Genomic DNA, 22,165 nt, shown 5'->3' on the forward strand with positions numbered 1-22,165 from the left:
TTTTTATTTTTTTATAAATTGGTAATCACAAAATACTAGCCATTAAAGTCACATTTGGATGCCAGAATAGCATCTAAGTACTTTGCTAATTATTTATGCTCCTGCCTGTATTACATTACAGCTGTTGATAAGCTGGACATAGTTTTTTTCTTCCATTATGATCTTTAAAATGTGCATTTGGTGAAGATCAGTTATGGCTTCAAATTACAGCTAATGAGTGACCTGACCTCAAATCTGAGTAAGAAATTAAAGGCATACAAAAATATTTTGCTCATTGGAAAGAGAGAAATGTTCCTATTAATATAAGTAATGTCAGAAGGATTCATAAAAGCCATATGCTCTAAGGAAGCATTATTTGCTTGAACAACTTTTCTTCAAATCAGTCAAATGCAGTCTGCAGGAATTACTAGAGTACTCACTATACAGACTTGCTGGGATCACGTTTCAGCGACAATCCCACATTTTTTTCCAAATTATAAACAGAAGCATACACTAAATATCAACTGTCAAAAGGCTTTATCTGTGACAATCAGTTTCCATAAAAACTGAAGAGTACATTACACTTACAGGAAGCAAGTACATAATTTGCTCTTTGATGTTTTTCCTCTTTAAAAAAAGCCAACATTACAAAGTCTTATGTTTAAAGAGAGACATAGAAAAAATCAGTGTATTCACTGTCCCAAGTTATTTACAGCAAAAATTACAGAGACAGCATACATAGTATTGGACCTTCCACAAGCATATATTAAAAGTAATTACATATGAAAAAATATTTTATTTGTCTTCTACATTTCTACAATACATACTCAGGTTTCTTTCTTCTTGTTTTGTTTGTTTAGTTTTTAAGTAACTTCTTTAGTGTTAAACAAATGAGGCAGAGAGTGCAGCTGTAAAATAAGGGATTTTGTAGCTGTTATGATTCCTATAATCGTCCATTCATTACAACTGAAGTAATTAGTTTGACATGGGAATTTTAGCGATTAGCATAAATCTCAAAACACCCAATGTATCTGATTTAGCTGAGTGTTGATAACAGCTCAGAGTTCAGTTGTGCTTTATTTGTTGCCACAAGTACAATCACAGAGCCTTTCCCAAAAGTGTACTAGAGGTCACATGGCAGTCACACAAGAGGCAAAGACTATCATGGCTAGTTCACTGGCTATGCTACTCAGTGGCTTTTTAAAAATAAGTGCACGAATAAATCCCCATATACTGCACGAGAATGTGTGGTCCACACTCCGTAGGGTTAAATGATTATTAGCTTTTTTTACTAACAACAAAACACCTTTTTTGCCTGATTCAGACATTGAAGTGACACATTAAAAAAACCACAAATGTAGTGCATCTGAATCTGAATCCCCAAAGTCAACAGCCTAATGTAGTTACTTTGACTTAATTAAGCTGTGTGTCTAATCAAGACAAGTATAAGTGCTTTTTTTTTTTTTTTTTTTGCTTTTTTTTTCCTTCAAATAAGCTGGTTTTATCCAAAACAGTTGTCAAGGCAAAGCCTTCCTGTAAAGTTCTTTCCTGTTCTTTCCTGTTCTTGGTGGTTAACCATCTGTTCCTGCTTGTGTTTCAATGCAGTTGCATTCCTGTTGCCCAAATAAGGGGCCAATGTGTTCCTAATATTGAAAACTTGGAGCCATTTTTTTAAATTCTCTCCAGACACAGTCTTATATTGAACATACTTTACTGCTGTCCATGTATAGTCATAACAAGGACCTCAGCATTTTCAGCTTTGAAGCACAAAAAATTCTCTCAACAGCAGTATCTTCATTCATAAATTAGCAGCTATATCCAACAAATCAAAAAAATATGCAAAATCACCATATTTACATTAGTTGAATTTTTTCTTTATGTTATTGTACAGAAGACCACGTGCAAAGCAAACAATTTCTGCAAGTGCAGTTACGAAGAAACAATTACAATTTACTTATTGCTGCTATATCCAATGCTGTTTTCTTTCGCTTTCCCTATGTGCTGTGCTTGAATTGTGAGGATGACGGAATGATGCAAATGTAGTATGTCAAGTTACTGAACTCACTGTGAGCAGTATTATCCTCGCTACCTGCAGCAACACCCAGGAAATACTTCTCCTTTCCCAGAGCATTTTGTTCATTGCCTTATCCTCAACAGAAATGCAACGCAAAGGTCATTTGGAGGACACAGCTGCCCCTGGACGCTCAGCCTGCCTTTTTAGAAGTGTTACAGATCTGTGAGCTACCACTGTGGAAGTTTGAGGCCTCTTCTTTTCACAATGGCTCTTGTCTGCAGACTGCACACACAAGTGGCTTTCAGAGCTGCAAACAACTTCTGGGACATAACTTACTGTGGTGCTGGGCTCATTGTCACACAGTCATGCAGGGACAACACATGCAGGGACCACATGCAGGGACAACACATCTGAGTGAGAGATGAAGGAAGAGGAGGAAGGAACTTCTTTTCTACCACCTGGGTGGAGCTTCCCTTGCAGGATGCAAGTACTGATCAACTTTGAGAAAGAATGAAGATTAGTCATTTACTACTCCAAGCCTTGTTTGCTAGGAGTGAAAGGAACAGGAAAGAGAGGCCAGGTCCTCTGACCATAAGACTGAACCTTTCAATGGGAAGCTATCATGCTAACAAGAACTTCAGTCACTTGGACATGGCTCCTAGCAACCTGAAGGATTAAAATAAAAATTGCAATGGGATGCTTGGCAAAAAATATGATGGTGAAGATCCTGATGCATGGCGAAGCTGGCCTCTTCACCTCCTGAAGTTGTCCTTCAGTCTTCTAGATGGAGGGGGTTCAAAGGATGGAAGGAGGCAAAAGCCACACATACTCACTGTGATAACAGGAGCAATGATCATATTCAGAGCTGAGGAAAACCTCTTGGTTGAAGACTGGAATTAATTTAATGACTGGCAATGTAATCCACTGCAATTTATCCTTCTGTGTGTGTTCTTGTAATGACAGAAAACCTGTGGTGTAAAGCTAGGGATAAGTGCATATCAAAACTCTAGGAAGCAGGAGTACTTTTCACTAGCACAGTATAAAATGGGTAATGTTTTCTTGATGTGAGAAAGGAACTAATCATACCATGGAGAAGTATTGTTACAGAGTCACGGGCTAGCTATGATTTTGTGCATCCCTGAGAGAAAATGGTAGCTGTTAGCCACTTGCTCATGTCCACTTGTTCTTCACAGCCACTTCTCCATGTCCTAGCTCGGTGCTCTTGTCATTGCTGACATACTTATTCCATGTCTTAACCTTTCCTCTAACACACCTGCAGCAAGTCTGAATATGAGCTCACATTAATGGTACATAAACTGAGTGCTTTGAAACTTTGTCAGTTGTCTAAATTCAGTAATTCATACAAAGTTTGCTTACACTTTGTTCCCAAAATGAGCTTAACATCATGAGCTGATGGGTCAGTAGGACTCTGCCTGCCTGAAACAACAGGCAAAGTCTGACAGATCAAGCTGAGGAAATGCTGACAGTGAATTCATTTTATGGCAATGTTACTTCTAATCAGTGGCTTGAAAGCCTTGTCTGGGTCACGTTCACTTGGGCAGCTCAACCCATGCCCTTCAAAGCCTCTAACATTCTCTTCCATATTATCACTGTTATATTTATAGTTATTTTCAGCAATGAAACATCCCTGAGTGGCATAGAGTGCAACGTTTGCATCAAGCAGTGATTGTCATTTACAAAGCATGAAACTTAAAGAGTAAAGACGAGGACAGGGCCTCCAGCACACTGTTCCTAATGGATGTCAGAGATAGGATTTAGTTTCTAGAGTGGAGGCAGAAGGTGCTGGGACAGGCTGGTATGCATAAATACACTACTATTTTACTGGCCAGGGAAAAGCAAGCTGCTCTGTCTCAGGGTTCCATTTCACACATCCTTAGACATAATGATTTGGACAAAAAAAAAAAAATGTTATATGTTTCAGTTTGATCTTATGTGCTCTATTCCTGGGATGTCCAAAAGACAATGATTGAAAATAAGAATCACCTTTCAGGCTGGACCTTAGCTCTTCTGGAAACAGCACAATCAGTGCGGAGTCAGGAGGAAGGAGGAGGACTGGGGGAGCCTGAACATCTTTCAAATGACATTTGAAACACACCTTCAGAGGGGTCGAAAAGTCAACAGGGAAAGGAGCCATCAGCTGCACATCTCTAGCTAAGCTGCCTGACCAGTTTGTGGGACTGCTGCAATCTTAGAGAAGCTTGTATAGTCTGATAGAGGGAGGCCAAGAGGCTAGCACACAGGAGCAGCTTTGCATCCTCTTTGTGTGGAAGCTGTTACATCAGAAATCCTGCAAACTGTCCCAAAGGGAAACACCCCCTACACAAGCTGTCACCATGAAACTGAACAGAGAAAATCCCACAACAAAGCTCATCTTCATGGGCAGCTCTGGTAGCTGCTCCACCTCAGCACCACAACCTGGCACAGATATTGAAACAGCACCAGTGCCCAAGGTGCAACAGGAGAATGAACTGACCCCTGTGAAACTGGGCTGGAATGAATGGAGTATGGAGTCAAAGCATTTAGGGGAGTAACATCTGCCTTCTGCTCAACAGAGCTCAAGTGGGACCTTGTAATGCCAAGGGCCACAGTCTTGCTATCAGCTGAGCTGAAATGGCAAAATTTTTATTGACTCTAGTTAGAGCTAAGTGTCTGACAACTTGCAGAATCAATTAATTAATGCTGTTCACAAGCCAATCAGAAACCGTATGTTGCTTTCAGAAACAGATTTTCTCAACTGAGGTGCCTTCTACTACCATGTTTCTTTTCCAGCAATTCCCATTAGAAGGAAATATGAATCTTAGAATTAATTCTTCATAAAAACAGCAGGCAAGAGAGATATTTGCAGCAAAATGAAGTCTTTGTGGTAGTATAAAGAACACTGTACATCTGCTTCCTCAATGCCAAGGGTAATTTAGCATAATATGTTTGAATTACTGGAGAGCAACACTAGGAGTAGTAGATTCAATACATGCTTTAAATATGCTTTTGTTACAGGTCCCAGGTTAATCAATCATTAAAAAACGTGTCTCATTTGAAAACTTTGTCACTAAAAAAATCAACAAACATATCCAGCTACTACAGAAAGAAGATGTGACAAATTTTAGTTTTAGACACTTTAGACACTTATTTGAAAAGTTTCAGGTTTTACTGTGGACTACTGAAAGCCAAAAAAAACCTAAAATAAAGAAGTAATATAGTGAATTATTAAGTTATTTACTAAAATTCATCCTATATTTTCCTTAAAAGTCCATGGATTACTTGAATATGTGAAGTCCAATATCACGAATTTGAAATTTTGAGTGTAAGTGACTGTGTCAGCAAAGCCAATCACAAAAAACCAGCCTGTGGCATGTGATCATCATGTGTTGTTCTACACTCAGTCAATGGAGGGTAAAAGAGGTACTATACCTATGTGGCCAAGCCCAAGTGACAGAAAATTAAATAAAATCTAATTACAGTTACCATAGCACAGTTCCCTAAATAAATAGTGTTTGAAAATGAATTTTCATTTTCCAAGTAAACCACAACACTATTTGCTCAAATCCTGTACTAATAGTAACAAAAATTTGTTTGGCAACATTTGAAAATCTCGGTAGAGGTTATTGCCTGCCAGTGACAATGAGGATAGCGTATGGCAGGGTATTAGAAGTGTTAGGACAAAAGCCAAGAATCCACTTTTATTTCTAAACTGGATATTTCTACCTTTGTGGTCTCTCACAAGTTACTTAACTTTTTTTCTTTCATTTCCACATCTTTGAAATGTGATCATAACCATTACTGATTGGAAAGGTCATGACATTGTTGTGATATAAGAATAGTGCTTTAAAGATTAGAGGCCTTGCAGATAATGATTAGTGTCATTTTCACTGGTGACCTCCATTCAGTTATCTTGCCTGAGAAGTAATTAAAAAATCCCAGGGAGCGATTAGCTTATTAGAGAGGAAAACAACATTTTCAAGATGTAACACACAGTTGTGAAGGACTATTTATAAACATGACAAACCTCTTTATTAAGCAGCACTATGAACAGTGGTATTAATCACTTATTCTATATTTCTATGGGTTGGCTAAATATATACTTTTGATATACTGTAAATGAATTTATAAAATATTTCAAACAGCATATGTGTGTTCTTGTGTAGGGAAATCAATAAAAACATGAACCCCCTGCAATTAAAACTGAGCACTTCTAGAGTTCAGTATGACTCAATTTTTTCCCGATAAATCTACACAAATCGTACGTAGACATTAAGTTTTGACATACACATACTTGAAATTTGGGATCCTTTTCTTGGATTTGCCATACAAGAAGGGCTGCAAGTAGGTAAATCACCTTTTAAAGGAATGTCAGTCTTACAGTTAGAGTGGTATTAATAAGTATCAAGAAAAATGCTTTGTTATGTTAACTGAAGACATTTTATGGTAGTCACTAGAGAAATGTGGTCTGAATTTGGAGTAGAAAAGGTAACTTTAGTAACTGCTGTTCTATAGCATTAAGCAATTTTCAAGAGTATGTCATATTTGCAACAAAATTCTCACAACTAAATTTGCTGGACAGATTTTTCTTTTTTCTAAGTTGTAATGGACCTGCGCAGAAACATGTATTAGCTGAGAGTTTGTAACTACTCTTGCACCTGTTCTGTCATTGCTAAAACAGAACAAACAAATTGTGATATTCTCTAGACTTGATTCTGCCACGAAATACATATGCAAGCTTGCAAACCAACTGATGGAAGGCAGGGGAGAGCTCCTCAAAGTACTTAAAATAGCCTGTGAATAATCTGCTCATGCAGAAAAGAGAGGCTTGAGACCAGAGCTGCACAGGGCATTAAATTATGCCTTGTGCATAACACAGATTGATTTTCTTCACCCACCCCAGGGCCCACCTGTGTCCCTGTGGGCTCCCTGTGACACTGCTCCTCCATGAGCCTGCAAATGGGCAGGTCCTTTGTGCTTCCCCTTGCCTTGCCTCAGATTGCACTGGCTGCTGCGTGGTTTGAAATAAAGAAACACATCTGCTTGTGATCCTGCCTTCACTTCCTTTCTTCTCTACTGCCTGCTTCTTCTGATTTTTGCTCTATGCCCTTCGCTGGCATCCCAGGAGGGGACTGCTCTGAAAAAGTTCACAATGGGTAAAAGTGGTGGTAAAGAGAGATGTAGCAGAAACTGAATCCCTCTTTCAAAGCTAAAACATCTGTCTTTTGTACTGCTGGCAGAATGCAAATACATTAATAGTGACTGCTGATTAAACTTAATTAATCCACAAGATTAATTCCATGGCAGCCTTCCACTCCCCTCTGTTTGCCTTTGGTTTTGCAAGCAAATGCACGTACAGTCAATTCAGAGACAGACAAAAAGAAAGCTCCAATCCTTTGCTCCGCTCCTGAAATGCATCTAAAATAAATCCTATATATGCATATATATATACAGTTTTATACATACAGATATATACATACATATATGCGTGTGTTTAAAACACACACAGATGTATGAGTGTAAAGGAAACCATCAGACCCATGAAGATGATGACACTCAGAAACAGTGACAATTACACTGTTGTTTGTAGTAACCATGGACTTCACCCACTTTTGACTTTCTTCCTCCTTCCCTCCTTTCCTTCCTCTTCAGAGATATATTTGAGGCTTGCCATGGTTTTCACTGAGCTTACTACCTATCTTTCTAATGAGTTCAGCAAAAAACAAACCAAGACCTGAAGCTACTTTTCAAAGCAGTATATATAAAACAAAATCCTTGTGAAATCACAAAAATGTACATACGGGATTGTCTACATTTTTACTCCATGTTTCAGATACTTTACTGAGATCAGGTCCTACTATGTTCACTTTTGTAAATGTTCTATCCCTGTAACAGTGAGAAAATTAAAGAAAACCCCAATCCTATTCCTCTTTTCACTAAAACCATCCAGACAAGGCTTTTGCACCATTGATACATTCCTGATGTTTGATTTACACACAGCACACATGCACTACATAACACACATCTCAGAAGTGATACTGTCATTACACATTGGCAGCTGACAATTTAACTCCGGTGAAGCAAATCTCGATTGCCCAAAGTAAATCTAATACATTACTTGGAGGGTAAGAAATACATGACAGCATCCTTTAAATGTAGGCATGTGATTTTAAGTTACAGCATGTATGCATATAATGCATACATACAAATATACATACATACACATATATATATATATATATATGTGAGTGTGTGTGTTTTCCATATATGCACCATAATTTCCAAGACAGCTACAAATTTCCACATGCATTAAACTATCTAAAAACATAGAACTAGGCAGTCTAATAAGTGGAATTTTCTTAAATTATATTTTAACAATAAAGAGCAAGAGTAATACTGCAAAGTACTGCTCTATTAGCATGTATATCTACAATAAAATTCTAGGAACATTTGTCACCCAAAACATCCCCCAACAAAAGTAAATTAAAAAAAAAAAAGGTAACACCCAGTGTCCTATATTTTTATATTCATTGTCAGTTCAAAAATGAAAAAAAAAAGAAAAAAGAAAAGTAAACAAAAGAGTAAAAAGACATCCCCACTCAGAGTTGCATATTTACATTCTTCAAACTGTAGCGGTGAAAAGTAATTCTATTAAGTGCAGGACATTCCTAGTGTTGCAGTAGTGACATTTTTAATAATTTCTTCATGAAAACATTTCTCTTTGTCTTACTAGTGATGCATTCCATGACTACGTGAAAATTCTATTATCCCCTTCACTTGCAGCCAGTGGTTGAGTCTGGATTGAAAAGCTCCTTGTATAATGGAGGAAAGAGTGTGTTCACTATGTCTGGATGAGATTGCTTAAATACCTGCAGTTTTTCTCCGTGCAAGTTGCAAAGTGCAGTAATTGTTGGTATCTTGGCTATTAACTGTAAGACATCAAAACAAAAAAAAAAGAAAGAAGGAAGAAAGTGGAAGCATATTTTGTATAAATTACACTTTCCAAAACCAACTATGTTAGCTTATTGCTGAGTAACTGAAAGCGGTACTCTAACTCCATCAAAACCCACTCACAGGACTAGACACTGTTCCTACTGTTAAAGCCTAGAAACAGCTGCCCCCAAAGTTTTAGCCAAGGGGCAAAAATGAGCATTAAAAATGTGCAGCCTCAACAAGCACATTTTTAAGGCAGTCACATTCTCTATAGGGTACAAAAATAAAATTATTGGTATATTAAACAAAAAAAGTGGAGTAAGAGGCAACAGGGACAAGGGTCAGACAAGCGTCTACACATGGCAAGAACACAGTGCATTTCTTTTAGCTTACAGTAATGTGGCAAGACAGACAGAAATGGCTGCAGAAAGAGAAGAGTCATGCTTGAGGACTGCTTGGTATTTTGTTTAAAGAACTTACCTTCGTCAATGTCTCCTCATCGAGGTGGTTCTTCTGAATAACATGTTGAAGTGCAAAGTAAATCTTTTCCTGAAGCTTCTGGACCTTCCTTGGCTCTATTAACCAGGCTCGATCTGAGAAAAAGGAAAACAAAAGTTAAAGAAGGCACAGATGTAGGGCATGCTCATGATGCACACAAGGCACTGTGCTGGCAAGTATCCACAGGAATGGTAAATCTCACAAGGAAGGACTGCATCAAAATTAAATACATGGTTTCAGAGGCAAAGTGTCTTAACCCATTAAAGGATCACCTGAGCTCTTAATTACCACATGCAAAACACACAGGAGCACAGTGCTGGCTCTGCATCTATTTGTTCAAAACAGGATGCTAGGCATAAAGATGGGAACAGAAATGAAACATGGCTCAACATTTTCTTATTCTCTGTTGGTACAATCAGTGTTCTAATTTCATACTGGCTAGGTGATAAACATGTCATGTTATCTCAGCGTCTTAATACATAAATAATAAACTTACTGATCAAAACAGTTCTTTGAAAATAAGATAATTATTCAAACATTAATATATCTCATTATTTACTAGGCTAATATTTTGAGAAAAAAATTCTAAATAAAAATAAAAGGCTTTCTTAATGAGAATTTTTTCAATAATTCAAAAGAATTGCAAAGCACAAGTTTCTCATTATTTAAAAATGTTCTCTTCTTAAACAACACAAAATACAAGATAATCTGGAATAATAGCAGCTACACAGTTGCTTTAAAACCTAAATGGCTTCTACTGGACTCAAATCCCACTTGCTGAAGATTTTACTTACGATCTGTATTTTCACAAGTCATAGGTTCTGGAGAAAACACACAGAAAGAGAAATAGCAGACCCCAAGACAATCCAAACCCATTAATGCAGTGTGCTTGCAGCACCACTGAGCCTTCTGTTTTCCCACACTGCAAACTATTTTTTTCTCTCTCAATCCAGACCAATTCTTGGGTATAGATTTTAGCTGTCTTATGGGAAATAGGAAAACTTCTTTCATCACAGGCATGAATCTTCATGTACGAATTGAAAAATTCAGAAAAAAAACCCTTTCACTTTTCTTTCACGCATTCCCCATCACTAAAATAAGTCACACAAATGAATTAAGTTAACCACTTCAGTGAACACACATGCCACACAGGCTGGAACTGAGCAACATTTCATCACAGTAGGGCAATTCTGCCATTTGCCTGACTGTCTCTGGGGAGGGGTGTATGAAAAGAGTTGGTTGTCAAGTACTATGAAAAGGGAAAAAACCAAAACTCAGCTACTTAACAGATGATCAGGTAAAGAAAACAGTATTTTGTAAATGTCTGAAGGTAAGCCAAGGGATCCTGTGCCATCAGGGCCATAGAAACAGAATTAGCTGAGAACACTGCACTTGCTACACAATAAGAACACAGTAATGTTTAGACTTCAGAGGTTAGGTGCCAAACTTTATGCTATTGCAAAACCTGGTCTTTAACAGTGTTAAATTAATGCCTCTTGTAGCAGACTGGAGCTAGAAATATTTACCATAGAGACCAGTCCCTAAAGGTTTACCTTTCTTCACAAGAATAAGGTTAAAAATAGACTGAGGTGGTTGAAGACAGGTTCATCACTCACCTGTCATGAAGCATGCTGTATATTACACAAGAGTTCTTAAATTCATGACAAGAGCTAGGTAAACATTTTTAACAGATGCTAAGTTTCTCTCCCAAAGTGTGGTTTCAACCACCTGAACACCATCTGTAAATTTGGCTGGAATTTCAGCAGTAACTCTAACTATATTCAAGGAAGTGCAAGAAAAAGTCAATAGATCGGTGACCACCTTTAAAGGACATAAGAAGCAGTGATTCAATAGCGTACTTCTCCTCTTGGGTTTTGAACTTGTCTATCTTCAAAAAGTATGCTGTCCACTAGGCTAGAGAACAGTGTAGGAAAAAAGATGAGAGGCAGCTCAGAAACAGACAAGATCTGCTTTTGCCAAAAGGAAGATGGGAATAAGGAAAATGCCGAGTCAAACTCTCAGGAGGGGGACTGGCACAAGGGAACAGCCATGTCCCTGACTTACCACGTGCCTCTTCTCTATGTTTGAAGGTGGAGATGCCTCTGAAGCCTTTACTGGATTTGTACAACATTTCAGCTTTTGAAATTACGAATCAAGCTAGAGAATCACCTTCAAGCAGTGTGGTTATGTTCATTGCGAAATGGAAAATCCAGATTTGTGCTCTGAATTAGATGGATACGACAATGGCTTTTGCAACCTTTGCAGAACCACTGATGGATGTTACTTGTGGATGCCCTTCTCAGGTGCCCTTATTCTCAGTGGACTGCTCTGGTTTCTGTAAGGGGCCTAAACACTGAGATGAAGGCTGCAAGAATCACCTTTCAGGTGGTGACTTCTGCAGAAAAGAAACCTGAATATGAGTACTTCCTTTACAGAATATTTGTACATTTGTATTAGCCGATGAAAGAACTGGCGCAGTGCTTCATTTTTAAATTTTTAAATTTGTTCCCATTACAAAACTCTTTATTGTGAAGGAACCGGAACATCAAGTGTGGAAGGAAATATTTCTTTCTCTATTGTTTACTGTTATTGGTTTTGTAAGAAAACAAATGGCACATTTCAGTATCAGTTCATTCTGGACTATTTTCTCTGTCTTCCCACCCTCAAATGTAGCAGCCCAGCTGAAATGGGAGTTATTTAGGCAATTGAGGTTTACAGGTTTTTTATGGAAGAAAGATTGCTTTCACTCATGCACATGTTCCTGCAGTCCATAATTTCCTTCTTGCTGTGTCTTAGGACTAGTTACAAATGCTCACACACTGCAGTCTGCATGCACCAAACACTTTTGGTCCTTTAAAAATTTTTTTTTAGCTAGAACAATAGGAGACATTGCATGTATCCTCTGGCTTGCAAACTAAACATATGCAACACTGCAGAAATTAACCAGAATTTTGATTCCACCTAATTTTTCCAGCAGCTAGCACCCTTTGCCACCCACCCATCTTTGATCTTTTCAGACTGAGGGAGGTATGATGGGCAGAGACCCATCGGGACATTGCTGTCCCAGAGAAAGTCAGGACATCTGGGGGTGTCGTGCAGAGGCAGCTCTCACTTCTGCACACAGCTGGGACACCTCTGAGGTGGAAATCATCAATGTTTGGAGGGTTGTAGGGTAATATTTTGGCCTAACCCCACAAAGAGTCATTGGCTCAACTATTTCACTTCTGAGCAGATGGTGGCAAGAACTGCTCCAAGTGAAAAAAAAAGGAGTAGAGTCCTTTCAGTAGGTGTTGTTAACGAGGAATGTGTTGACACCACCTGTGGCAGCCTAATTCTGACTAACATGATCTCAAACACAGATGTGCAAAAGCACAAGGTGACCTAGGAAAAAAAAAAGTCTTCAGCAGAAAAAGTTTGAAAAATCATGGTGTGTTTTTTTTTTTTGTAAGGCATTTTAAGAGGTTAGCCTTAGATGAAAATGTGTGTCTATATTCCCTGAGGCATATTTAAAGATCCCGTACCAAACTGTATTCTAGATCTTGTATAGAGCTTGTATACTAGAGCTTGTATACTATATCCACCTTCTGAGTCAACTTAAATCACAAAACAGACTTCCTCTGAGGTCAGCCAGCCACCCCTCCCTTAAATGCATACTTGCCTATGTAGAGTTATGATATATGAACACATGAAAAAGAGCATGTTGCACTTCTAATCACTACCTCTCACCTGGAACTAAGTTCAGACAGGACTGATCACCAATTTTTACTGTGTGCACTCTCATTCCCAAGAAAAAAGCCCATCATAGTTATGGGCTATATAACCTACTCAGGGTGGTGATTTTTTTGCTCCCTGGAAAAGCTAAGAGAAATATGCACCTCTTGAGTAACATGCTTCCTTTCATGTGGCCTGGAGGAAGGCCAGGCTGAATTTCTTGTCTGCACAATCCTGCTCCATGTTTGTTACACTTAGGATGTACCTCCACTGAATGTAACTCCTGATGGTATATTTGGATAATTCAGGCATTCTTCCACTGCTTAATACATTGCTTAACACTATTTGATGCACCTTAAGCAGCAATTTAAGTATGGAGAAATAGAGGTGGATAAAGAGGGAAAAAAAAAATCAGTGTTTGGAATGCAAAATTACCTGGTGATATCAGAACAGCAGATGAAAACAAGGCAATCTCCTCCTCGGTCAGCTGTAAGGAACATAAATTCTTCGCAAAGTCAAATGCTTCATTTACCAGATCATCAGAACCTGCAGACCAAAGAGAACAAAACCAATGCTACAAATCAGCTCTTCAACCTGCAGGGATTGTTTTGGTGTCAGAAAAAGTTGTTCCTAAATTTCTGTACAGCTAAAGCAAGTGCTTTTTATTAACTACTGAAATTCCACTGAACCTGAAAATGGCACTAAAATGTACACTGAAGCAAAAAAAAATACCAAGAATTAGGATCAAGTAAAAAAATTGCACAGACATCTTAGAAGAGAGTACTCTTTCCCTTGCTCTGAGGCAAGAATTGGCATTTCTAAACAGGTATTAAAACTAAGGAGGAGGAAAGACCAGCCTTAAATAACATCCATATATAATTTCTCTAATTAACAGTAAAAATGTCTATGAAAATTTGCAAAAGCATCATAAAGATAAAAATAAATCAACGAATACACGTTCATAAATGCTTTAAACTTGTAAAGAAGTAGTATGTTTAATGATACACACTAAGAAAAAAAAAATATATGATAAATATATACATTTGAAGGCAGTATCTCTCTTCGAGTTTGGTCCTATATCAATTTCTGATAGTATCAGTCTGATGGATGCACAAAACACAAGCATTTCACTATTAACATTTCAGGTAGCACTAAACATCATGTTGAAAAAACAAGTAATTTTTTCAGTGAATCCAAATGAGCTTACTTAAAAGTTTTAGGTAAAATGGTATTTTCAGCAAGGTGTACCAGTTTATTATTTTAGTCTCCTCATTGCTGGGGCTAAAATTGCCTTCTGCAGGACACAGTTATTGGGAGGGATTTGATACATCAAGCGTAACTTAACAGTAAAGATAAACAGCTTCTCTCCTGCCATATACTCATGACTCATCAAAACTTCAGGAGGCAAGAAATCTATTTGGAAAAAACCCCTTGCTGTTCTCTTTTATTAGAGAAAAACCCCTATCATTGCTGGCAGCTTTGAGTCAACCTTTTTTTTTTTGCTTTTTCTGTTCCAACCTAGGCATTTGGAGACTTGGAGATTCAACATTAACTGGAGATTTCCACTGTGGATCACAATTCTCATAAAGACAAATTTCTGGCTATGTGGCTCATTGCAATTGGTTGAAAAAAAGAAGAGCAACATACCCAAAGCTTTAAACATTTGCATCCCTCCATACTTTCCTTCAAACAGAACAGTATTGTTAAGCGGGTTGAAGGCACGGCACATTCTCACCAAAACCACTTCCAAGCAGCCTAGCAGACAGGAAAAAGAGCAAAGGTACAAGGTATTATTGCCTAACATCAGAGCACAGGAAATCTCAAGAAGATATTTATTAAGTCATCAGTCGTTAAAAACACCAGAAGGGACAGACATTCTTTGAAGACATCTAGATTATACATCTATGAATGTGAGAAAAAAAAATTTCTGTCTGCTTTGTGTATAGAAAGGGGTCATTTCTGGTAAAGTGTAACCACCTTTTCTATAGGCTGACTTTTTCAGCTTTTGCAGAAAATTAGCAGCCTGGGCTGAATCTGAATTTAGATCTTGGGCAAACAATTTCAGTTTGAAATACTTTATCCTGAAAAATAAGCATTTATTGAAACAGCTTTTTTAATAATTAAACTTTGTTTTTTTAATAACAAAAAGCAGCTTCATTCAAGGCATATAAAATTCCCAGCTTATTTTGGCTGGAGAGGGGGAACATCACAAAGCATTTTTAGAAAGAATGTACACGTTAAAGCTCTGCCAAGAACACCCTTAAACAGGTTTTACTTCTTGTTTGCTTTTCTTTTGCACTTTTACTGGTTGTTGAATGGAGAGAGAAACACTTCTTTTTTCACTCCTTATTTCCTAACTGCAAAAATATGCAGTTAGAAAAGTGGAAGGAAGAATTTTAAGATTCCTTAACTAAATCCAGATCTCCTGTAAATGAACCCTGAATCTGAGGATTCTTCTGCAGACATGCTTTTGAGAGAAAAATCCTCATTTTCTAACTTCTAGTCAGCATTAACAGCAGGACAGAAAATAAAACTAGACATATTTTTATATGCTAACAGCTTAACAATGTTTTCCAACAGTAGAGTGAAATAAATTGCTTCCTGAAGGCGCAGTTGTGTTGTTACCTTTGCCAGTCAAATGAAATTTCCTGGGGGCCCACTGGTATCCGCAGAATTTTCAAAATTAGTATGAGAGTAAAAGAAAATAGTTTTTATGTTACAACTCCCCTTTTCTAGGAGGTTGCCTGTGTGTTCCCTGTGTCTCTGTATCACTTCCCTTTGCAGCTGTGACCATCACCAGAGCCCAATCCCTCAGCAAGACACAGTCACGGTGCTCATAAAGCCAAGGTTGTGGGTTTGATTTCCCTGTGGGCCACTTAAGAGCTGGACTCAATGTTCCTTGTTGGGACCCTTCCACCTTAGAATAGTCTGTGATTCTGGTTTTACCACTGAGGTTAGCTCAGTGGGTTGGAGTATGGTGTTAATAATGCCAAGGTTGTGGGTTTGATCTCTGTTCGGGCTAGTCACTGAAAATCTGGCCTCAATGATCTCTGTGGGTCCCTTCCAACTCAGAACAGTCTGTGATTTCTGTGTATGGAGTGCTGAATCACACAGGCTTTCAGCCTTAGTGAAGAGATCTCTCTTCAAACAGAAGCACTTCTTAAGTTTTAACAAGCTGCCTCACACAGCATCCTAGCTTTTAAACATGGAGAGAGCAAGAAACTGATATGACAGGGTAAATTACCAGTCATGGTTCTTGTGACTCACTAAATCATGCCATTTTTTCCTCCTGGGCTTGGCAGTGCTGCTGCACAGTCACGATAAATCTTGTCAGGATTCTTTTGGAGGGCAGAAATTACTGAGTCCCTTGATATGAAAGGAAAGCCTTTTTCCCCTTGCCCTCATGCACACACATGCAAACCTGGCATGCAGAGAGAGCATGGCTGGAGCACACTGCTGTAATCTGCTCTCATTTATTCTGAAACCAACTGGCACCAGCAGGAATTTTCCCTCCTGTGCGCTGGTTGTAGAGTATTTCTGTAGTCTCATTAAAAAGATTAAAGATGACCACAGAGGCAGACCCCAGTGAGCTTGCCTTCGTTTTATTAATGACAAGTGGGGATTTTGCAGGGTGGCAGATGACTGATTCGACCAGCTCAATTTTCAGGCTCCTTCCACCACATGTCATGTCGGAGACTGCAGTTTCTGCAATGGTTGTGTGTGAGTGTGTGCACTTAATAGCCACAACTGACTGTAGAGGGAAGGGGATCAGAAGGCAGTAGAAAGGTAGAAAAATACAGCAAGGTTAATGTGCTTAATGCGACAGACAGAAATTAGGGCTCCTTTGAAATTAAAATGATTTGCAGGAAAAGACAGGAGAGCACATTTCTAGAGTGCTGGGTGCTAAACTAGTCTCAAGCCTCTGGTGTTTACCCACCTGACTTAAGAAGGAGAATTTGGTCATTCTGGCAGAGCTCCATGAAGCCTGTTATGCGCTTTGCAAATTCCACCACATACTGGATAGCATGGGTGATCTGAATGGCACACTGCTGCCACAGAGCTTCTCTTGTCTTCCGGGAAAACACACATGGAAAAGCAAAGCGGTGAGCAAGCAGGTACATCAGTGCATTAAGTTCTTCAGGTGGCCTTGCAGACAGCAGCACTCCCCAGACTCCACCCCATACCCAGGCAGAGCTAGCAGCATCTCTTTTTCTCTAGGTACCCAACACTTCTCTTTAGAAGGCTGTTTTCAGAAGCCATTGCCCCACTCATCTGAACTCTGGCATTGCCTCTTCAAAGGAGCAGAATACAGTGCCCAGTGTTAAGATGTGGTTCTAAGGTTGGCTTTTGTTTGGCAGGACAGACTATTAGTGACACAAAAAAATATACACATTCCACAGCACTCTCAGGCAAGGAGTGGCACAATATTATTAATTTAGTCAACAGAATATTTTTCCTAGTTTGAAACTTAAAATATATAATTGAAGTATCTGAACACAGATTACATAAAAATTTGGACTTCCTGATAATCATTTTCCTTGCACACACATGTGTGTAAATATAAATGGATGCTCCTGGTTTCATGCCACAGATCTTCAAACTGTGGTGTGTTTTTATTACTGCATAGCCCCTCAGATTTCAAAGAACAAGCTGGAGTCTCTCCTTTCTCTTACATGACCAGCTAATGTGCCAACTGAAGTCTGACTGAAGACCCACCACTAATGAAGCCAGTGCAAGAGGCACAGAGATTTCTGCTGACTGTACAACATCTGGGGACATTCCAGGAGAAAACAGACTGAACTTGACCTGAGAATTGCAGGAGCAGAACAAAAATGAAGTGTAGTGAGATCGTTTTTCCACCCAATATTAAAAAGCTTCAATTTAAGGTGTACTTTCAGTTTGTTATTATCTACTGTCGTGACAGGTGTTTGCCGTTCACATAAAAAGCAGATGCGTTTTCAAAATTATAAGGAAACAAGGTTATGTTGTCTAATTTTCTTAAAATCCTTACAACAGAGGATCCGATAATAATCACATTGAAGTTAACAGAATTTGTGCATGAGGTTTAGATCTGTAACAAGCACAGAAAACTGAATTCCATGAGCATATCTAAGTTTTAACCTTACAAACAGCCCAATATGTTGGAAAGCTGCTGCTTCTTTTTATGCAGTGTCATTGCTTTGCTTTCAGTAACCAGTTCCCCAAAGAGAGTGAAAAGTGTGTTTTGACCTGTACGAAACTCTTCAGTGTATTCTTGCCAAATAAATTACTCTGCTAACAATTTCAGGCAGAAGATAATGCATATTACAGGATTGTACCTTGCTCTGGTAAACCTTTATTTCTTCATATGTGTGGGTCTGCCACGCTAGCTGATGCAATTCCTCCATTGTATATTGACATGTCTCCAAATGAGACTTAATGATATTCTGTGCAATTCGATCTGTGAAAAAGAGAATAAAAAATAGCTTGGATGAAACAGTGATCTGCAAAGGCAAAATGTTGAAAACAATGAAGTTGTTGGAAAATGAGCATTTAGGAAAATTAATCTTTTCTTTTCAATGTTACCTTTCTCATTTGTTTTTAATTTGGAAGTTGAATATTGCAAAATGTTTCAGTATTCAACCCAAAGCCAAATGATCTTGATAAAAAGTGGATCTGCAGATGAAAATAACAATGATTTTTGTGAAACTGTCCAGAATCTTCATTCTGAAAGTGATTTAATATGTTTAAACAAATTTCATTTGGAGACCCTGCTTACCCAATCACTTTTGTCTGCCCCAAAGCTATGCAGTAACTGGTGGACTCTTCTAGCCTGGAGAAGAGAAGGAACACTGCTGTTGCTTACCAACCCAGCAGGGTACCTCTTCAGGCTTTAGGCCACAACCTCTGCATGATGGCAGTATCTCCCCTCCTGCTGTGTGTAAGTGCTTGCTTTCTTTCCTCATTGTCCATTTCTTTCTAGCTCTACTAAAAGAACTAATCTGCTGAACTCAGTGGTCAGCATGTTTCAGAGCTGCCAGGTCTCTCACACTGACTGACTGCTTGAACTTGCCATGAACATTTGCATTACCTTGGTGTGACTCACAAAAGAAGAGTAAACAGGTCTCTTTTTTTCTCAAGTTAATTTTAAGCTGGATCATTTTTGATTGAATTTGATGAGCAAGAACATGGAGACTGGTTTTAGCAAGGGGTAAAAGCTAAAATTAGTATCCTGGGGTTTAGAAGGAGAGATGGAGGATGTAAATGTCACACACAGCACTAAGCTACCATAACATAGTCCTGAAACTGCAGCCTTAGAAACTACTTCACAACATGGAATGCAGGATACAAGCAGCAAAGAAAGCATTCAATGTTGCCCTGGAAACCCACTGAAACTATGAGTAAACTTCCTAGACAAGTATTTTAAAGCAGACCCTTGCCCTTAAAGCCACTTGAGTGGATTAAAAAAATTTTCACAAAAACTTCCAGCATGAATTCATTAGCATTAGGAGTTGAAATGCTGTGATAAAAAATTATACTGAAAACTGATGATTTTCTATTTTGCAACTTCGGGGCCTACACATCTAATGAAACTCATTGCTTCAGCCTGGAAACTTTGCTTAAGCCAAACAAAGGAACAAAGTTGAAGCCACAGAAGTGAACTGAAGCACTTGCAGCAGAATCAGCATTGCACAAAAAACATTCGTCAAAAAAGGGAAAAGGACATTGAAAATGCATTAGCCAAACCTGAGCGTGGGAAATAGAAAGAACTAGGTATGCCTTTGCTCACTTGTTCAGATCCTCAACAGTTTGCATAGAGTGTAGGGATCTGGAGCCTGGAGTTCCAAAATAAATCTGCTTCTTTGGTCAAATACTGACTGAACCTAGAAACAGCAGCAAGAAGGGAAGCTGAAAAAAGAGTGCTGAAGTGCACGTTCCCTGTAAACACTGCTAGAGGAGTGCTGTTTGAAGGACAGATGCCTGTGCTACTCACAGCTAATAAAGTGAGACTCAGTAGAAAGATGGTGAAGATAAAAAAGTTATAGGTTTGCATAGGAAAAATAAAACCTGCCTAATTGAATTTGTGTATCCTTTTATAGGTCAACACTATCTTTAGGCTTCCTAATGGAAGAATTGACTCCAGCCTATAGATAACTGAGAATGCATATTAACAGAGTGATCTACCCACTGCTCTTTTATGGAAGGTTAGATGGAAGTCTTTACCTTTGAGGCGTTGCATTTTATAATAAAAAGATGTTACATTTTATAATAAAAATCTTGAAGATAAATGGGCATCTCTCTTACAATAAATGTCTCACCTAATTTCATATTATTGCATAGACAGATTTCTAATTAGATAAAGTGACCTGATGTCAACAATCTGGAAAAAAGACCTGTTGATTTCACTGACTTCAAAATATATTCCATTAGCAGTTCTACATGACTGCAAAGCTCCTCAGCTCCGTTCCTTTTCCCAGCATTTATGTATTTACCTGAGGAACGAAGAGCTGAGAAGCTCTGCAGGGTTTTCTAGGGATGGCATCCTGTGTTTTACCCATGCACCTTTTCCTCACACACTCATGCTTGTGTTGAGCTGACATTAAAAACCATTCAGATGTGCGAAGGCCTGGGGCAATTGCAGCAAGCAGCAGCTCTGAATGCTGACATCCAAAGAGGAATCAGGTGCAAGACAGACTTGAAGCTCTTGTGCCCCAGGCCAGGCAAGGCTGAGTGTGTGACAGAAAGGGTGCACTGCGTCTCTGAGGAGAAGGGAACTGCTCATTCAGCAGAGGAGGCTGCTTGCTTACATTTCCTGCTGGAGTCCCTGGAAGGAGCTTTATGCAAATATAGCCTGCAGATGGGTGGCAGAGCTGACATGACATAAAAAGTAAAAGAGGTATACACCTGTCTTGGCTTCTCAGATGGCCCAGGAACAGAAGATCCAACACAGGCAGAGCAAAGAATGTCACTCCTAAGGGGTTCCACAGGCCATGGCGTTTGTTTTTCCCCTGACATTTTCAGATTTAGCATCTTTTTGCCAATGAAGTTGGAGTCAGTGCACATCTTGGCAAATCCCAAGGAGAATGACATTCCTAAACCACTGGCAACAATACAAATGACATCTGATGTAAACCAAATGTATTAATTTCTGGGAGACCTGGCAGCTCTGGAATAAGCTGACCACCAAGTTCAACAGGTTAGTTCTCTAATAGAACTAGAAAGAAATGGACAAAGGGGAAAGCAAGAGAACATCAACACCCAAGAGGAAGAGAGATACTGCCCTGATGCGGAGGCCCAAAGCCTCTGGGGGTACCCTGCAGGGGTGATAATCTAATAAATAGCTATGTTCTTTCTCCAGGCTGGTGGACGAGTCCACTAAAATTACTTCACAAATCAAGTCTTGACTTTCAGTAGATTTTGTTTACAAAAATATTGGGACAAAGATTTCAAGGGTCCCCTATCACTGGGTAACTGCATGTACACGACCAGAAATCCTGTTTGGGTGAACTCCAAGGACTACGAAAGACAACTCTGTTCTTGAGACTTCAATGTGAACTGCATTTCTACTTGAAATATTGTCAGCTCCCATTTTACATAAGTTACAGCAGGTTTGCTGTATGAAAAGGAAAACAAAAGAGATTATTCTGGCCACACGGGTGTGAGAATCAAAGTCTGCAACATTTTATTTTCTATTACCAACTGCTCCAACTATTGAGTGAAAATGAGTATTTCTAATGAAAAGAACCCCTGAGCCTGGGTGATAGTACATCACCAGCCTGCAAATGGCAGGATTTGTAAAGCTTGTTTATCTGCCACAGCACGTAAACACAAATGTAGACTAGGTGCTTTACTGCTCCCCTTTTGCCTACATGCTGGGTTTCTTGCATTAAATCTCCCATCTTGATCACTTGATACAGGAAGATCACAGCATATCCTAGCAGATTTACTCTGTCTGGGAAACATGGTCCACAGAAAATAATGTTTCCAGTATCCAAACTCTGGTATACATTGGGATGTGGAAGCATTTGCATTAGGCAGCTTAATTCTATATTT

At 38.8% G+C, this 22,165-nt stretch overlaps 1 protein-coding gene across 1 annotated transcript in view; it reads right to left on the reverse strand.

The window, feature by feature from the left end:
- Window positions 1–8,664: 8,664 nt before the first annotated feature.
- RORB (RAR related orphan receptor B) overlaps window positions 8,665–22,165 on the reverse strand; it is a 126,789-nt gene continuing 113,288 nt past the window's right edge. The window contains exons 5-10 of the mRNA XM_059873718.1: window positions 18,451–18,572; window positions 17,070–17,202; window positions 14,780–14,887; window positions 13,568–13,678; window positions 9,404–9,516; window positions 8,665–8,919 (exon numbers count right to left, since the gene is read on the reverse strand). Of these exons, the coding sequence (XP_059729701.1) occupies window positions 8,764–8,919; window positions 9,404–9,516; window positions 13,568–13,678; window positions 14,780–14,887; window positions 17,070–17,202; window positions 18,451–18,572 (743 nt within the window). The 3' untranslated portion in view covers window positions 8,665–8,763. The remainder of the gene's footprint in view (window positions 8,920–9,403; window positions 9,517–13,567; window positions 13,679–14,779; window positions 14,888–17,069; window positions 17,203–18,450; window positions 18,573–22,165) is intronic.

This window comes from Haemorhous mexicanus, chromosome Z (assembly GCF_027477595.1).
Source record: "Haemorhous mexicanus isolate bHaeMex1 chromosome Z, bHaeMex1.pri, whole genome shotgun sequence".
Classification (NCBI taxonomy): Eukaryota; Metazoa; Chordata; class Aves; order Passeriformes; family Fringillidae; genus Haemorhous; species Haemorhous mexicanus.